The 14,283-nt window shown below is 37.8% G+C and overlaps 1 protein-coding gene across 2 annotated transcripts in view; it reads left to right on the forward strand.

The window, feature by feature from the left end:
- The window catches only part of LOC139941100 (fibrocystin-L-like), a 58,459-nt gene that overhangs the window by 14,772 nt on the left and 29,404 nt on the right, over nt 1-14,283 (forward strand). The window contains exons 9-25 of one of the 2 annotated variants that reach the window (XM_071937531.1): nt 1,425-1,538; nt 4,514-4,618; nt 6,147-6,279; nt 6,829-7,048; nt 7,452-7,543; nt 7,935-8,094; nt 8,760-8,898; nt 9,160-9,297; nt 9,414-9,571; nt 9,965-10,213; nt 10,708-10,835; nt 11,216-11,382; nt 11,677-11,967; nt 12,303-12,454; nt 12,905-13,027; nt 13,195-13,303; nt 13,669-13,878. In XM_071937531.1, coding sequence (XP_071793632.1) covers nt 1,425-1,538; nt 4,514-4,618; nt 6,147-6,279; nt 6,829-7,048; nt 7,452-7,543; nt 7,935-8,094; nt 8,760-8,898; nt 9,160-9,297; nt 9,414-9,571; nt 9,965-10,213; nt 10,708-10,835; nt 11,216-11,382; nt 11,677-11,967; nt 12,303-12,454; nt 12,905-13,027; nt 13,195-13,303; nt 13,669-13,878 — 2,688 coding nt within the window. Of the gene's footprint in view, nt 1-1,424; nt 1,539-4,513; nt 4,619-6,146; nt 6,280-6,828; nt 7,049-7,451; nt 7,544-7,934; nt 8,095-8,759; nt 8,899-9,159; nt 9,298-9,413; nt 9,572-9,964; nt 10,214-10,707; nt 10,836-11,215; nt 11,383-11,676; nt 11,968-12,302; nt 12,455-12,904; nt 13,028-13,194; nt 13,304-13,668; nt 13,879-14,283 lie in introns of those variants that run through there. The other variant, XM_071937532.1, reaches the window with a different exon arrangement.

Here is a 14,283-nt window from a genome sequence, read left to right on the forward strand (position 1 = left end):
GGGTAATGCCTGCTCAGAAGATTTCTACATGTGACTGACGTCTGAATGACATCTTTGTGACATCTACAACAAAAGACATGTAAAAAGTAAAATGTTTATCTTTCCACCCAGAACCACTACAGTTACTCCTTAGAATACTCTTTCATTATAATATAGGTGTTTGGGGTTGGTTTTAAATGCCCTGCATATTTAACCTTATTGACTATTCCTACCGTTTATCAAATCAATGACGCATTTTTATCAAAGGAACAAACACCACAACCGACTAGATGTATTCTAACTCCCTTAGCAACACACTCTGAATTTGCATGTCACTCGGTCACACCGCTCCACAATGAAATAGCCTGGCCTATTCTCACACACTTTCCCTTCCCGATGAGTGGCAGAAGGTGGTCTCCCAAATTGATCTCAAACTTTAGCACAATCTTGTCCTCTATTTCTCCCTCTAAAATCCTCTCAAAATCCTGAGATTCACATAGCACCATGAAGACATAATGTGGAGGGGGTACACCATCGGCCTGATACTTCATGGAAAGCAATTGCCTCCTTGCCCCCTGGTCAATGCCTTGGTGGTCCTTGAAATGCTCCAGTAGAAATTACAATGTCCCCCATAGGGTGACTCTTTACCAAAAACAATGCCTTGGTGCCCTTGCTCTTTCAAAAACGAAGCAAACAGGCCTGCACCATGCTACTAATCGAGCACCAAGTAGGTTTGTATCGTTGGACTTAGTCAGGCAGATTCAAACTCAATCATTGTGTAGCATTGACAATCCTTCAACTTGATAACTTGATTCATTACCCACTGATATTCACTATAATCGGTCATGCGGCTCAAAAGGAAAAAAAAAAAACGGTGTGCAAGTTCAGCACTTATGGAACTTACTAGATATACAATAAAAGCATTTTGTTATGACCACTGAAGATTTCAACCAACCGTGAAATGAAGCACCGTGTGTGGGGCCTTTTATGTGCCAAGTACGCATTAACAATAACGGTTTTGAGAGAAGGACTCAAAGCTAAATTGCAAAGTAAATACTGATTTACTTGCGGTTATTATTATTAATAATATTACAAATATTTCTGGCTGAAACCAAGGAGCCCTCAAAAAGTCCTTGCAGGTACCTGTGAAGAGAAAGTATGGAGGAAATATTAGTTTTAGAAATCCCAATGTGTTCACACTGGACTGAGTGTAAGGCAAGACCCAAACTTGACTGAGACATCTTAACTTTTCAAGTAAACATTTTGCTTCTCCCAAATTAAAACCCGTATTGTGGTATTGGGTTTTTTTTTTACCAGGTATGAAAGCAGTTTCCTCATACATTTAAAATCAATTGTGGGTTTAAAAAACACAACTTTACTTTACAAAGTCTGCATTCTGAGATGTCTTGAACTGAGCTTCTAATTTGTAAATTTCTTGTTCACAGCTTCTCAAAGAATTGCTTTTCTTATCTCTGATGAGTATGGCCGTTCCTGGACTGACAAAGACGCCCTTCTTGTTAGCGGCAAGAGTAAACTGTACCACTTTCAATCCCATGCTGGTAAGTGTATTTCCCTTTTTAATGCACTGCTAGTAGTTCAAGAGTTCTCTCTTCTTCTGAGAGCTTATGAATCTGTTTCATGTTTGTCACAAAGAATTTGTCTGTTTCCGTTTCAGTTCAGCTTAAATGTATCTATGCTCTGGAAAAGGCAACACCAACACTTTTAAACTCTTACCAAGAACTTTACCCCTTTACTTTATACTATAGGGGCAGCGCGGTGAATAACAGCTAGCCCTTTCACACTTGAATAGCTTTACCCCTGATCTACCTGGGCACACCCCAGGGACTAGCTACCTATAAAATGAATTTAACCCACAAATGTAGTTGAATAATCGCTTAGAACAAAACCTCCAAATAGTTGCTGAGCATAGAAGTGATTTTATCTATTATATTGTTCACAATCTTGGAACAAATTAAGCTGTTGCCTACCAACCAACTGCTAAGAAACCAAAAAGACCCTAGTACTCTATGCAACAACAATTTTATCTTGATAATTTAAACAAAGAATCTCTCTGTGTAATCGTGTTGATAACTTATCAAGTGATTTGTTGACCTTGTTGTTATTGCCTTTCATGACCATTTTCTAATCAATGTTTGCCAAACATTAATCTTGTTAAGAGATTCTAAACAAGATTCAACAATAGAAACTTCCCAGGTGTCAAAATGGAAGATGGTCACTATATAGCAATTTAACCTCATATTATTTACAAAGTAGCCAGTGATCATGGACCCTTGAAAACATAAAATCTTGCTTGGGATCACATCACAGTGTACAATTTGTGTGGACTTTTAATATAAATGAAAGAGGGCACACCTCAAAATTTGTTCAGCTGTTCAGTGCTTGAATTTGGGGTAGGGGTCAGGGTGTCTACAAGACATAGAGTTAGTGGTTCAAATGTTAACTGGAACGGAATTCCATGACAAATTCAATGTAAGAAACGTTACTCAGATTGTGTATTCCAATTACGGATATTCTTCCTTCCTGGATATATTCCGCCATCTCAACATTTTGGCAGTTGCTCGAAAATCACTTTAAGTCTTTTTTTAAAGAAAATGTCATCATTCAAAGGGTATTTTTATTGTTACAGTGAAGTGTACATTTATAGAGCATTAAAAAGAATCGTCAGTTAAAAAACCCCAAAAAGTCTATGCTGTATTCTGTAAATAAAACCCTGTTGACTGTTCCTGTATTTCCTAACCATTTTAAAGCCAAGTTATAAACAAAGTATTGTAAGTAAAATCATGGAGGTAGAAGTAAAACATAGTTCTATGGTAATAATAACTGTCAAAATGCACCGCATTTGATCGGCTGGCGAGCGTAACAGCAATGCTGTTCTTTACTTCCGTACTGTGTTCATATCTCCAGCTTCAGGCACCTATCCACTAAGTCAACACATCCTATATATATATAAGTTAATACTTAGTGCACACAAACTAGTGCTAAAAGGTAACAGTTATAGTCAATTGTTTTGTGACAGGAGGTACTTGAGTAAGCTAATCAATAAGTCTTAAGAATCAGACAGGGCATCCCTAGGCTCCAAGATGCCATGATAATTGATTTTTGTCTTAGCCTTTCCTTTCTCTCTCTGTTCACTTCTTGATGTGAATTGATTTGTTGGTGACAAGTGGTTCTTCTAAGTACGTTTGGAATTCACTTGTTAGATTGCTGCACCGTGCAGAGTGCTTCTGTTTTGTCACACATTGAAAATTAGTTGATATTATACAACGTTGGTATAAAAAAAACATTGATTCTACATATTCTTTAAAGGTAACTTGTAGATGGAAAGTTATAAATTTGTTGTTGTCATTAAAGATTGAAAGGCTGAATTAAAATGTAAGAACATGCTTCAAATATAGGCTGTTTCTATGGAACAAGCACTAAGATATAATAAGATTTATCACATTTGCCTGTTGGGTTATACTTCAATAATCAACATAATTGAAAGGTACATGCATTTATCAGTTAAAATCGAAAATAAACTTGAGGTGTTATCGGTTATTCATTTCTAAAACACAATCCAAACACAATATCATGCCTGAATTTTAATGAAGGTTGTTTCGGTCTTACATAAGACCAGTTTTTGTTTACTGCATTCTTTTGAATTTGATCATGTGCGATCACGTTCACATAGAATTGTCCGGACAAATTTAAGGATAAATTATTTTCCTTGAAAAAATGTCCAAGTTTCAGAAAGACATGCCTGTCACAACTGAAACACCCACAATGAACAAGTGAGGCAGAATTGAGACCTCACCTTGTACTCTTTGTGTCTCTTTGATAGTGGCAAGGATGTACTATTGGAGAACCGATGGGTGGTTTATTGTTAGAAGTGAAGACGGGATCATTGGACACAAAGTGTAGCCTTCATGGCAAATGTGCTGTGGCGATCCCATAACATGCCCAACAACACAAGAAAATTACTTCCTCTTATTTTTTTGTCTTCAAGATGCTGTTTTGTTTACAGGGTATTTAACTGATAAAAATGCCTGACTACCAGGGTTAAATTTCAAATCCCAAGGCACTTTTTCACAGAGTTGCTTAGTATCTAAAATATGCTAAGTGCCAGACGAACAAAAACTGCAAAGTAAGGCATAATTGATTCCTGGGGAAAACTTACTTATAATAGATGTTTAATTTACATCAGGGGAAACATCATTTGAGTTTGGCATATTCAGAAGAATAAGTTATTATACTAACTATTATAATTGTATTTTTTAATGATTCTTTTAATGAGTATTAATTTAAACTTTATCCTCAACCTATAACACTGTAATATTTATTTATTCAGGATGTAATTATTACATTTATTACACTTAGTTCTTAAACTAATTTGTGTGGATGTTCAATGATGATAGGCCTGGTATTTTGGGGAAATCACTAAGTACGAAAGTGTTCAAATATTAGATGACTATTTGCATTTGCAAATGACCACTTTAATATGAGACACTCATTTTTCACTTCCCAATTTCTGTAGATGTTTTGGATGTTGAACCCAAAGTCGGTAGCACGCAAGGAGGTACGATTTTGACCATCACCGGCCAGTTCTTTGACGAGTCTGCCACCATTGTACGTGTTGGAGGTAAGAGTTCACCGATCCCCCTTTTATTTTTTAAATAGTTTGAACTTTTAAAAGTCAAGAATTTATTTGAACTGCGTTCTATAAGAGGCTGTAAAGTCTCTAAAAAGTATTTGTGGTGATGCAGATAACTGGCAGATAGTCTGTAAACCTCCTGAATTGGAACATCTGGGGGTCTGTAACTAGAATAAAGGGAGAACCCAGGCCTGCAAGCCATTTTCATGAGTTTGTTTATCTGTAAAATCTCATCCTTTAAAATATTTATACAATCCTTTCAAATCAAGTCTGTAGCCATTCCTGCAAAGAGACTCTCAAAGCCTAGGTCAAGGTCTGATTTTAATTGCTGCCCATGAGGTTAAAAGGTTTCAGTCTTTTCTGTTTCTGTCAAGTATCCACTTGTCGTTGTTACTTATGAAACATCAACCTTATTGTGTTGTCAATTTACTACAGCTGTTATTGTCCTTGCATTTTTGCTCTACTGCATTTTAACCAACCAAAACCGTTGACCGGTATCAGTCATCATATTTGTTGATACCTCGCCATAGTAACGAGACAATGTACATTATCTGGAGTCCATCACGCATATTTGAATGACCAGCATTTTTCTCAACAATATCTTTGTAATTCGTGCATAGCATTGCCCATTGTTGATTCTGTATAACTGCAAACTGTCCCCATTTTTGTACATATAGAAGTTTTGTTAGTAACACAGCAGGTAAAAATCAATATAACAGGAAAGTGAATTTTCCTTGTCAATATGTTGGTAGGATACCATTGTGTTTACACTTGTTGATACGTCGCCTAGGTAAAGGGACAATAAAAAGTACATTGACAACTTCTCAACTGTTGATGATAGAATACCCATATCTCACTTTCAAGGACTAATTAATAAAAGGCATTTATAATACTCATTGACACTGGAATTCAATTATTTTTATCCTTGAAAGAAAGAATTATTTTCTTTTTTTCAATGTTAAATATTGTTGGTATTGTGTTTGTGACAACAAAAACTTGTTTTCTATTCAGTGGGTTACAAGTGTTGCTATTTGGTTGAATAAATTTGAAATACAAATTGCTTAATATTTTTATTTACCCATTAACCGATGTGTATTAAACACGGAATACTCAGCACATGACCGATTTCTATGAAAACAAACTCCACATGTGAATCACAAAGATTTGGCTTTCAGTCCCTACCTGAGTGTGTGGGTTTTCCCTGGAATAATTCTCTAGGGTTTTTCTTTCACAGCTGAAACTGCCTTCATTGTCTTTTTTCCTTGCGGTTTTTGGCTAGTACAGTGATTAAGTTTGCTTTTCTCAAAAGCCTTGGCTTTACAAAGGAATAAATGAAATAAAATAAACTGTATTTTTACATTAAACTCTATGTAAACCAATATTCACTATTTTCCCTGAAATGAATTTCTAGAATGGTTGGTTGAATGTATATCATTTTAAACTAGAAGAATGGAATTAATTTACTGTCCCAAAACTGACTTCCTGCACCGACTCGTGCCTTTATATCTTTACATAGGTGTCCCTTGTGAGATTTTCAACATTAGCTCCACAGTAATACTTTGTGTGACTGGAGCAGCCCCCTCTACCAAGGCACTCTACCCTGGAGAGAGGGGCTTGCTGTATGAGGTCTGGAAGGACTCCGCAGTATCGTAAGTTACTCATTTTTTACCATGGCGTGTTGTAACCGAGCTGTTAAGAGCACCAGACTCATGATTTTATTTTAAAGTTCTTTTTCCAAAATATGATATTCATATTATGTGAACAGAACTATATTATATGGTATTTATTTAAGACACTGTTGAGTTTCTATGTCTGTTTTGTGTTTACTGCAAATAATTTCCAAAGTGTCAAGGATCTATGTTTGAGTTACATAATACAGAGATTAAATACAATCCGGGGTATAAATGGGTACTTGCTATTGGAGAGGTTGAAACTAAGTTTTAAAAAGCCTTTAGTGCGCCATGGCAGCCGTTACTATATACTCCCCAGGAATGTTATTGGCTCAATGTCCAGGGCACTTATGCAAAGCATATTGATATGTTATTGTAAAATGTGCTATATAAGAACTAGTTATTATTAGTAGTACTATTACTTTTACTGGTAAAAGTTAAAGAGAATCGGAAGGTGCAGCTTTGAGTTTCAAAAGTTCCTTTCATTCGCTAATCCCTCACATTAATTCCCTCGTCATTTTTCAACAGGGTCGCTGATGCAGAGTGGGACACAAATGCCACTGACTACAACCACACCTTTGTGCTAGAGGGTAGCTCCCCGGCCCAGCACCTCTTCGGTGAAGAAGACAACTTTATCTCTCGACTCACTGGTTTCTTTGTTCCGCCTCGCACGGGAGAGTACGAGTTCTTAGTTCGGGGTGACGACGTCGGAGAGTTGTGGGGTTCTTTACTAGGGCCTTCTAATCTGGTAGGCAAATTTCCTCTCATGGAATGGGTTGCTCTCTTTGATGTGTGTTTGATTTGATGAACTGTTTTTATTTGAGAAAAATAGTTTACATGGATAACCATTGAGTAATCTCCAATTGAAAGAAGTGATGATTCTGTGCTATCCCCTCCCCCCATAAGACGAGGGGTCATGTCACTTACACCACCATGATACTTGTCTATCAATTACCTTGGAAATGTTGTGGTGTTCAGTGTATAGTTGAAACAAGAACTTCACTCAAGAGGCGTTTCTACAGCCAAAGATCCAGTCAAAACCCAAAAGCTGAATACACCTGTATTACATCACTCCATATTCCTAATAACAATATTTTGTTACCATAGAATGCATTCGCTCATACTATTTAATCTTGATCTTCTTTTGATAGACAAAGATTGCCTACCATACCAGCTACACTCCGAATTGGCGATCAAAAAACAGCCAGGTCTCAGAGAGAATAAACCTCATTGGAAATCAAAGGTATGAGATGGTTTCTTTGAAGTTTTACACAGGGTGGTAACCATCAACTATGCATTCGCCACCCCCCAAAAAATAATAATAGTAGTAATAATAATCTTTGAATGCATTCGTTGACCTCATTTTGTCTTTAAACAGGCATAATATTTTTCCTACTTAAGTCTGTTGTTCTAAAAAAAAAAATGCTGCCACATCTAGAAATTAAATTTTCACAGGTTAGTTTTATTGTATAAATCTACATTTATATGGGCTTACGAAGTTCCTAAAACTAAAGGTACAATTTCCCTTAATGCCATTGTTTTGGGATTTGTGCTGGCACCTATTATTATAGAAACACTTTATACCAATCTGGATTCAATTAATTTTTTTGATTATTTTTTCATTCGATAATAAGCTACTACTTTGAAGTTCGTCACCGAGAGTATACCGGGGGAGACTCCATCGAAGTGGGCGTCGTGTTTTATGATGTGCCACTTAACCATGCAAATATAACTGACGCAACCAATGAGGTGCAAGACATTGTCACATCGTCCACCGTTGAGCTCGAGCAGCAGGTATGCTCAACCCTGATTGGTCAAAAGCTTATTGATATTATTATTATTATTGGTTAAATAAAATACATCGCAGCCCAAGAGCAGAATTGTGTTTAAAAGACACAAGTCATAAACATTAAAAGTGTTCGCACGAAAATAAATTTAAAATGATTATGTACAATATATTATGCAAAAAGGAAAAGCTTTAATCTCCTAATCTGCAATTGTTTTCCTAGAAATGGGCTGATCTCCTATCTTTATCGTTTAGGGTGTCATGAACGAGCTGATTAGAGTACCAATTTCAAATTCTGATGGTTGAGTCATTGGAGTGTGGGATCAAATCCTGGTCATGAAACTTGTGTCTGAAGCAAGATGCTTATCTATTCTTGCTTCTCTTCCTGCGAGGGTAGAGGTTGACATTGTGTTTGAAAAAGTCTTTAGACTACAATGACAGCCCAGGGCTGTATACTCCCCAGGGAGCTGAGAAAGATTTAAAAGGAAATATGGCCCATAAACATGACCAGGGCACTAATGTAAAGCTTATTGGTGCGTTAGTGTAAATTGGCAATAAATGAACTAATTATTCTTATTTTTCTAACTATTATCTTGTTAGCATGAATCTCCTAACATCCAACAGAGATTCATGTTTGATTTCTTTTTGTTTCCTCCCAACCTTATTTTCCTAGACTCTGACTGTAGAGGGCGCTACATATGAGACCCAGGAGATCTATGTTGAGATGCCTTCCTGCCCAACAGCAAGCAATGTCAGCGATGAATGCGACACTAGTGGACACTACACATTGCAGTTCTATGATTATGTGACAGGTTTGTCGACAAAGATTACCTTCACTTTCCTTTTGCCACTTTTGGGGGTAATTAACCAACAAATCATGGTATTAACTAAAGTATTGAACTTGCTGGAAAATAATGAACAAAAGAAAATTTGGCTAATAGCTCAGCTGGTTAATCCAGGTCATTGGTTCAAGTCCCACTCCTGTCAATTTTTTTTTCCAGCCCCAAATAAAAATAAGAATTACCTACACAGTTTCCCTTGTGGTTTATTATTTGATGTATCTTTTTCTTTAGGTAACATCAATCTGACGGCCTCTGCAGAAGAGTTGCAGTCTGCACTGAATCTAGCAACGGGCTCAGAAGATGTGACAGTCACCAAGACGGATGAGGGACTCTCGGCTACATACCTCATTGTATTTCACATTCCAGAAGGTAAAACATAAATGGAAGGGCAATCATTTTTCATAAGATTGAGTGGTGCCTGTGTCTGATATTTATTGATAACTCGCCATGCAATACCTGATTGGGCTTTTTGTGGTTATTTCCAGAGAATCTTCCATTGCTCTTGGTCAGTCTTGGTGACCCAGACCATGTAGTGACCATCACAAGAGTAAGCTCATTTGCTCCAATCTCCCTAAGCAGTTTCCGTCTGGTCTATGATGACATCATGTCATCTGAATTGTCATCAGACTCGACAGCCGAAGAGGTAATTACGTTATGAAACGAGACACAATTTAAACAATAAGTTCCACACAAATGTGATTCAGTCGGTATTTGGTAATCCTACAGAGGGTACTGTCAACAGGTTTTTCTTTGTACAGTCTTGTATAGAGTCTTGAAAGAGTGGTGGAACCTCGCCTTGATAAAAAGTATCTTTCAAAATATCTACAATGCCAGTTGTGTACTTAGTATTCACCTTATTAGGGAGGTTGGACAACTACAGAAGTGATAAGTAGGGTTTGAAACTTTGCATCATGGGACTACAACCAAAGTGTAGGGTTATCAATCCACCACCACTACTCACAAGAGATTCATGCCCATTGTCACACCGCGAATCTCACTTACAGATTACTTCATAAATTTTGTTTGTTTACGCCAGATGCAAAATGCTCTCTTGGACATGTTCAGCGTCAAGTGCAGCACAGTTGGCAGTGTCAGCGGAAAGTATGTTCAGGACTATGAAGGGGAATCCACAGGTATTGTAGACGGTGAGGTCATCAAAGATGAAGAACCATACTGTGACCGTTGGTCGGTCAAGAACCCTTTTCAGATCTTCTATGCCGGCCGAACGTTGAAACCTGGAACATCGAAGACAGTGGATCCTTATGATGTTAGACACAATTCACAGGTTGGTAAATGAATGCTATTTAAACTTTTGTAATGCGTTTATTAATCATAGACCCAAACCTCAAGGTTTTGAAAATCATAGACCCAAACCTCAAGGATTTGAAAGATTAGAAACACATCTGCCGTTGACAGCATTTGACAAAATGACAATACTTTGACATCATGTGTGGGATGTTGCTTTGTCATACCTCCATACTGCAACAAATGGCTATACAAAACGGACCTCCTACATAATGATGATCTTGTTTGAACTCAATTTCCTTATGACTAAAAACAAGTAAATGAAATTTAGCTATCACGTATTGCAGCTTTTGTTTAAGTCCGTCTTTAAGAATGTTGTCTGTCTTAGAATACATTTACCACTCTCATAAGATATTTTTACTTCTCTTTAAAGCTTTGCTTTGGTCGTCCTGGCTCAATTAGGAATGTTGTCTGTCTTAAAGTATGTTAACCTCACTAATAAGATATTTTTACCTTTCTCTTTATAATCCTTAGCTTTGCTTTGGTCACCGTGGCCCAATTAAGAACTTCATCCAATTCAGAATCCATTGGTATGATGAAGAATTCAATGACCGATACAATTGGCAGACAGCCACCGATTGGAATTTAGTGGCTTCGGAAGAGTAAGTAGGAATTTTTAAGTGTCAAGGATCTATGTTTCAGTACATAAAACACATATTAAATATCATCCAGGGGTACAAATGGGTACCTGCGAGAGTAGAGGTTGTGTCATATCCTATATGCTTTCTTTAGACAAACACGATTTAGTTGGTGTATGACCTAATATGTCTGACATATTAATATAGATTCAGTTGAGTAATTTCGAAGTGGGTACAAAAGAACATAGATTTGTTAACCAAGGTTGTTGAAGTCTTTTGCCGTGTTTGTGTAATCACTTGCATCCATTCTACTTTCATGTACAACAGGTGGGTATCAAATACAATAACAGCAGAGATTTTCAAATGAACTTATATTGTATCTTTGTTGTTGTGTGATCTTTTAGCTGGACTTACACTTGTGTGGACTTTGAAGCCCTGGTAAAAACAACCTGGGTGTTTGCTCAAGCTGCTAGCGGCACGCCGCTTATGATTGAAAGAATCCGACTCTTCAGGGAAGAAGGACAAGATTTCTACATTGACAATCTCTTCATCGGGAGCACTGCACCTGAATGTAAGTTTCATTTAAATTTCTTCTGGTTGTGAAGCTAAGGACTCTCAGAAAAAGAGAGAATTTTGATCTATGTACTTCAGCCAAGAATACCAAGATAGGAGAGGACAAAGAAGAAAGTTTTACTTTTAGAAAACTCCTGAGAAATAATCCAGTGAAAAAAACCTGCAGTGCAAAAGGTCAGTATACGGCTGGTTAATGGCTATATAGCAAGTTTACCTTGTCCGACTTTTCAAAGTCATTGAAAATCGTAAAAGCAGCGAAGTTAGCAGACCACACTTTATGTTTTTCACACAGATGTACGTGAGCAACGTGCTGCAAGACCTAACGGAATATTCGTCACAGACGCTGCAGTCACCAAGCAGGTCTACAGCTTCGGTATCTCCCTAACGCCAGCACAGTGCGGCTATGACTTCCCACTCATTGGTATTGTGGGAGCCACTAGCCAGGTGAACGATAGTGAGAGCATGGTGTATGAGAGCGCTTCATGGCCAAACGACGTTTCTATCTCTGTCACCCGCACGGTGAGCGCTACGCCACCAATCGGCGGAACGTTTGACATCAGCATGGATGGCCAAGTGTTTGAAGGTGAGAAATAGTGTGAAGCTCCGGATTGGCGTCTACAGCTATTGCTACAGCTGTTGCTAACGGTGTTGCCAAGAGATCCTATACCTCAGTGCATGATGGTGCAGTAGCCCCAGCTTTAGTCGCCAATTTTGACTCGGCCTCGGTTCATGCTAGGTGGATTTTGGAAATGAAGCAATCTTGATTTAGGTCTACACAATTAACTGCTGTGGTTGCTGTGCTTTTAGAAAACCTGTGTCTTGCACATATTCAAACAATTGAATTCATACAATGCAATATTTTGTGGCTATAAATTGTACACACAAATTGCATATTTATATGATCTTTCTGGTCTACAGTTTCTGCCCAGGCCACTGCTGACAAACTGAAAGAACTTCTGCAAGCCAACCTGGACATCGGTTCACTGGATGTCTTCAGGGAAGGAACGTGTGCCGGCTTCTCTTGGGAAGTAGAGTGGACATCTAAAGGAGGACGACAACCACTGATGGAGGTAGGTTTTGCCAGGGCACAATTCCATGGTACTGCATACTTTGGAATTGTGCACTTAAAGATGTTGAACAGGATCGGTGGAGCTACATTACTTCGACAAACATGCTGAATTTTTCAAATGTGACAAACTGAGATTTGTCTCACTTTCAAAATCAGTGTGTGAAGTTGGTATCCCTTAAAATAAAGTTTGTCAAAAAACTATTTCAATTTAATCTTAAAAAAAGAGATTTGTAGTATTTAACAATTGAGTACCCAATTAAGTACCCGGGTATCAATTTTTCCTAAATTTGTTTTAACCCACATAATTAGACATTCAAATGCAAGGTTCTGTGTAGTTCTAAATGGGATTTAAACTGGGGTCCATTGGGGTGGAAGGCAGGCAAAGATAACACTAGCCCAACCTGATACCAATAATGACTATTTGTATTGTATCTTGCGTGTTTGTGTACAGGTTAATGGTAGCAGATTGACGGGCAACGAAGTGAGTGTCAACAGTGAACGTCACGCTGAGGGTCAGCTGTTCATGGGTCCCATCCCTGGTGAATTCCTTAGAGTCCCACACAGTACACCCCAGGTAATTTACTGCATCAGTCAAAATCCTGCAACTCCCCAGACAGCATTAGTATCCCATTACAAAATTCTACTGTTGACTTGGAAAGATATTCATGATTTGTTTTTGTCCCAGTATGTAAAGACACGATATGAATGGCATTTTCCAAACTATTTATGTCTTTATAACAGGTGGAGGTTATCGTTAACTCAATCCCATCAAGCTGCTCTGGGGGTCAATGCACTTTTGAGTACAGCGATGATGTCACACCCAAAGGACTCTCATCAACTCCATCGAACGGTAAGTCAAGAGATTTGTCAGAAGGCCTGTCCGAATATAAAGCAAAAATAACTGGAAGAATTACAATATACTGGAAGTATGATGCAAAGCCCACCTAAAAGAACAGTTTTAAACACCATGCATTTATTGGAACTTTTACTTAGACCCTGATTAGTTTTTGCTTTGCAAATATGTTTTTAAAGCACCCAAACAATGTGTTTGTTTAGTATGTACATTTCTTTGAGTTAATACAGTTAAAATTTTGAAGGAATTGATCTTTGTTATTGAACTACTTGTTCCTTGAATTTTATAAAAGCAGTTTTTATTATGAAGTTAATTTACAAAATTATAGAATCTCTAATGCTTTGACTCTCTTATATCACAAGGTTCTGCCACCAACAGCACCATCATTACTCTCACTGGTTCCGGGTTCAGCGCCAACTCTGTTGAGAACAACGTCACCATCAATGACGTAGTGTGTGATGTTACGTCTTCTAACGAGACGTCAATCTCATGTTCAGTTGGCGAGTCTGTTGCAGGCGTGTTTGATGTCTTGGTAGAAGTGGAGGGAAAAGGTTTTGCAGAGTACCCTAATGGTGAGTCTCTCCTGAAATTCAGTTCACTAACGCTATCATTTGCCCAGCCTGGAAACACTTTTTTTTTATGACCTGCAAAAGGTCATGTGTGGCTGAAGGGTCCAGTAGCAAGATTTGTGCTTCATTGTGTTATCTCCCTGTTAGTATTGCATATAGACTGTCCATTGGAAAGCAATACTTAGTCAAGTAATAGGTGAAGTAGAACCATAATCATAGTCAAATCCTGGAACTTTAACCCTCTCATTTCTTTCTGCGCCTTGGATCACCCAGCAGGGTGGATACGTGCACATGACAAGTCTTATTATTATTTTATTGTTATTAGTGATACATTAATCATGTTTTCACATTAATTGTCAATTTGTTTCCTTTGCAAATATCGACCCCAAAAATACAGGTCACAATAGC

This window comes from Asterias amurensis, chromosome 8, assembly GCF_032118995.1.
Source record: "Asterias amurensis chromosome 8, ASM3211899v1".
In the NCBI taxonomy this organism is placed as follows: Eukaryota; Metazoa; Echinodermata; class Asteroidea; order Forcipulatida; family Asteriidae; genus Asterias; species Asterias amurensis.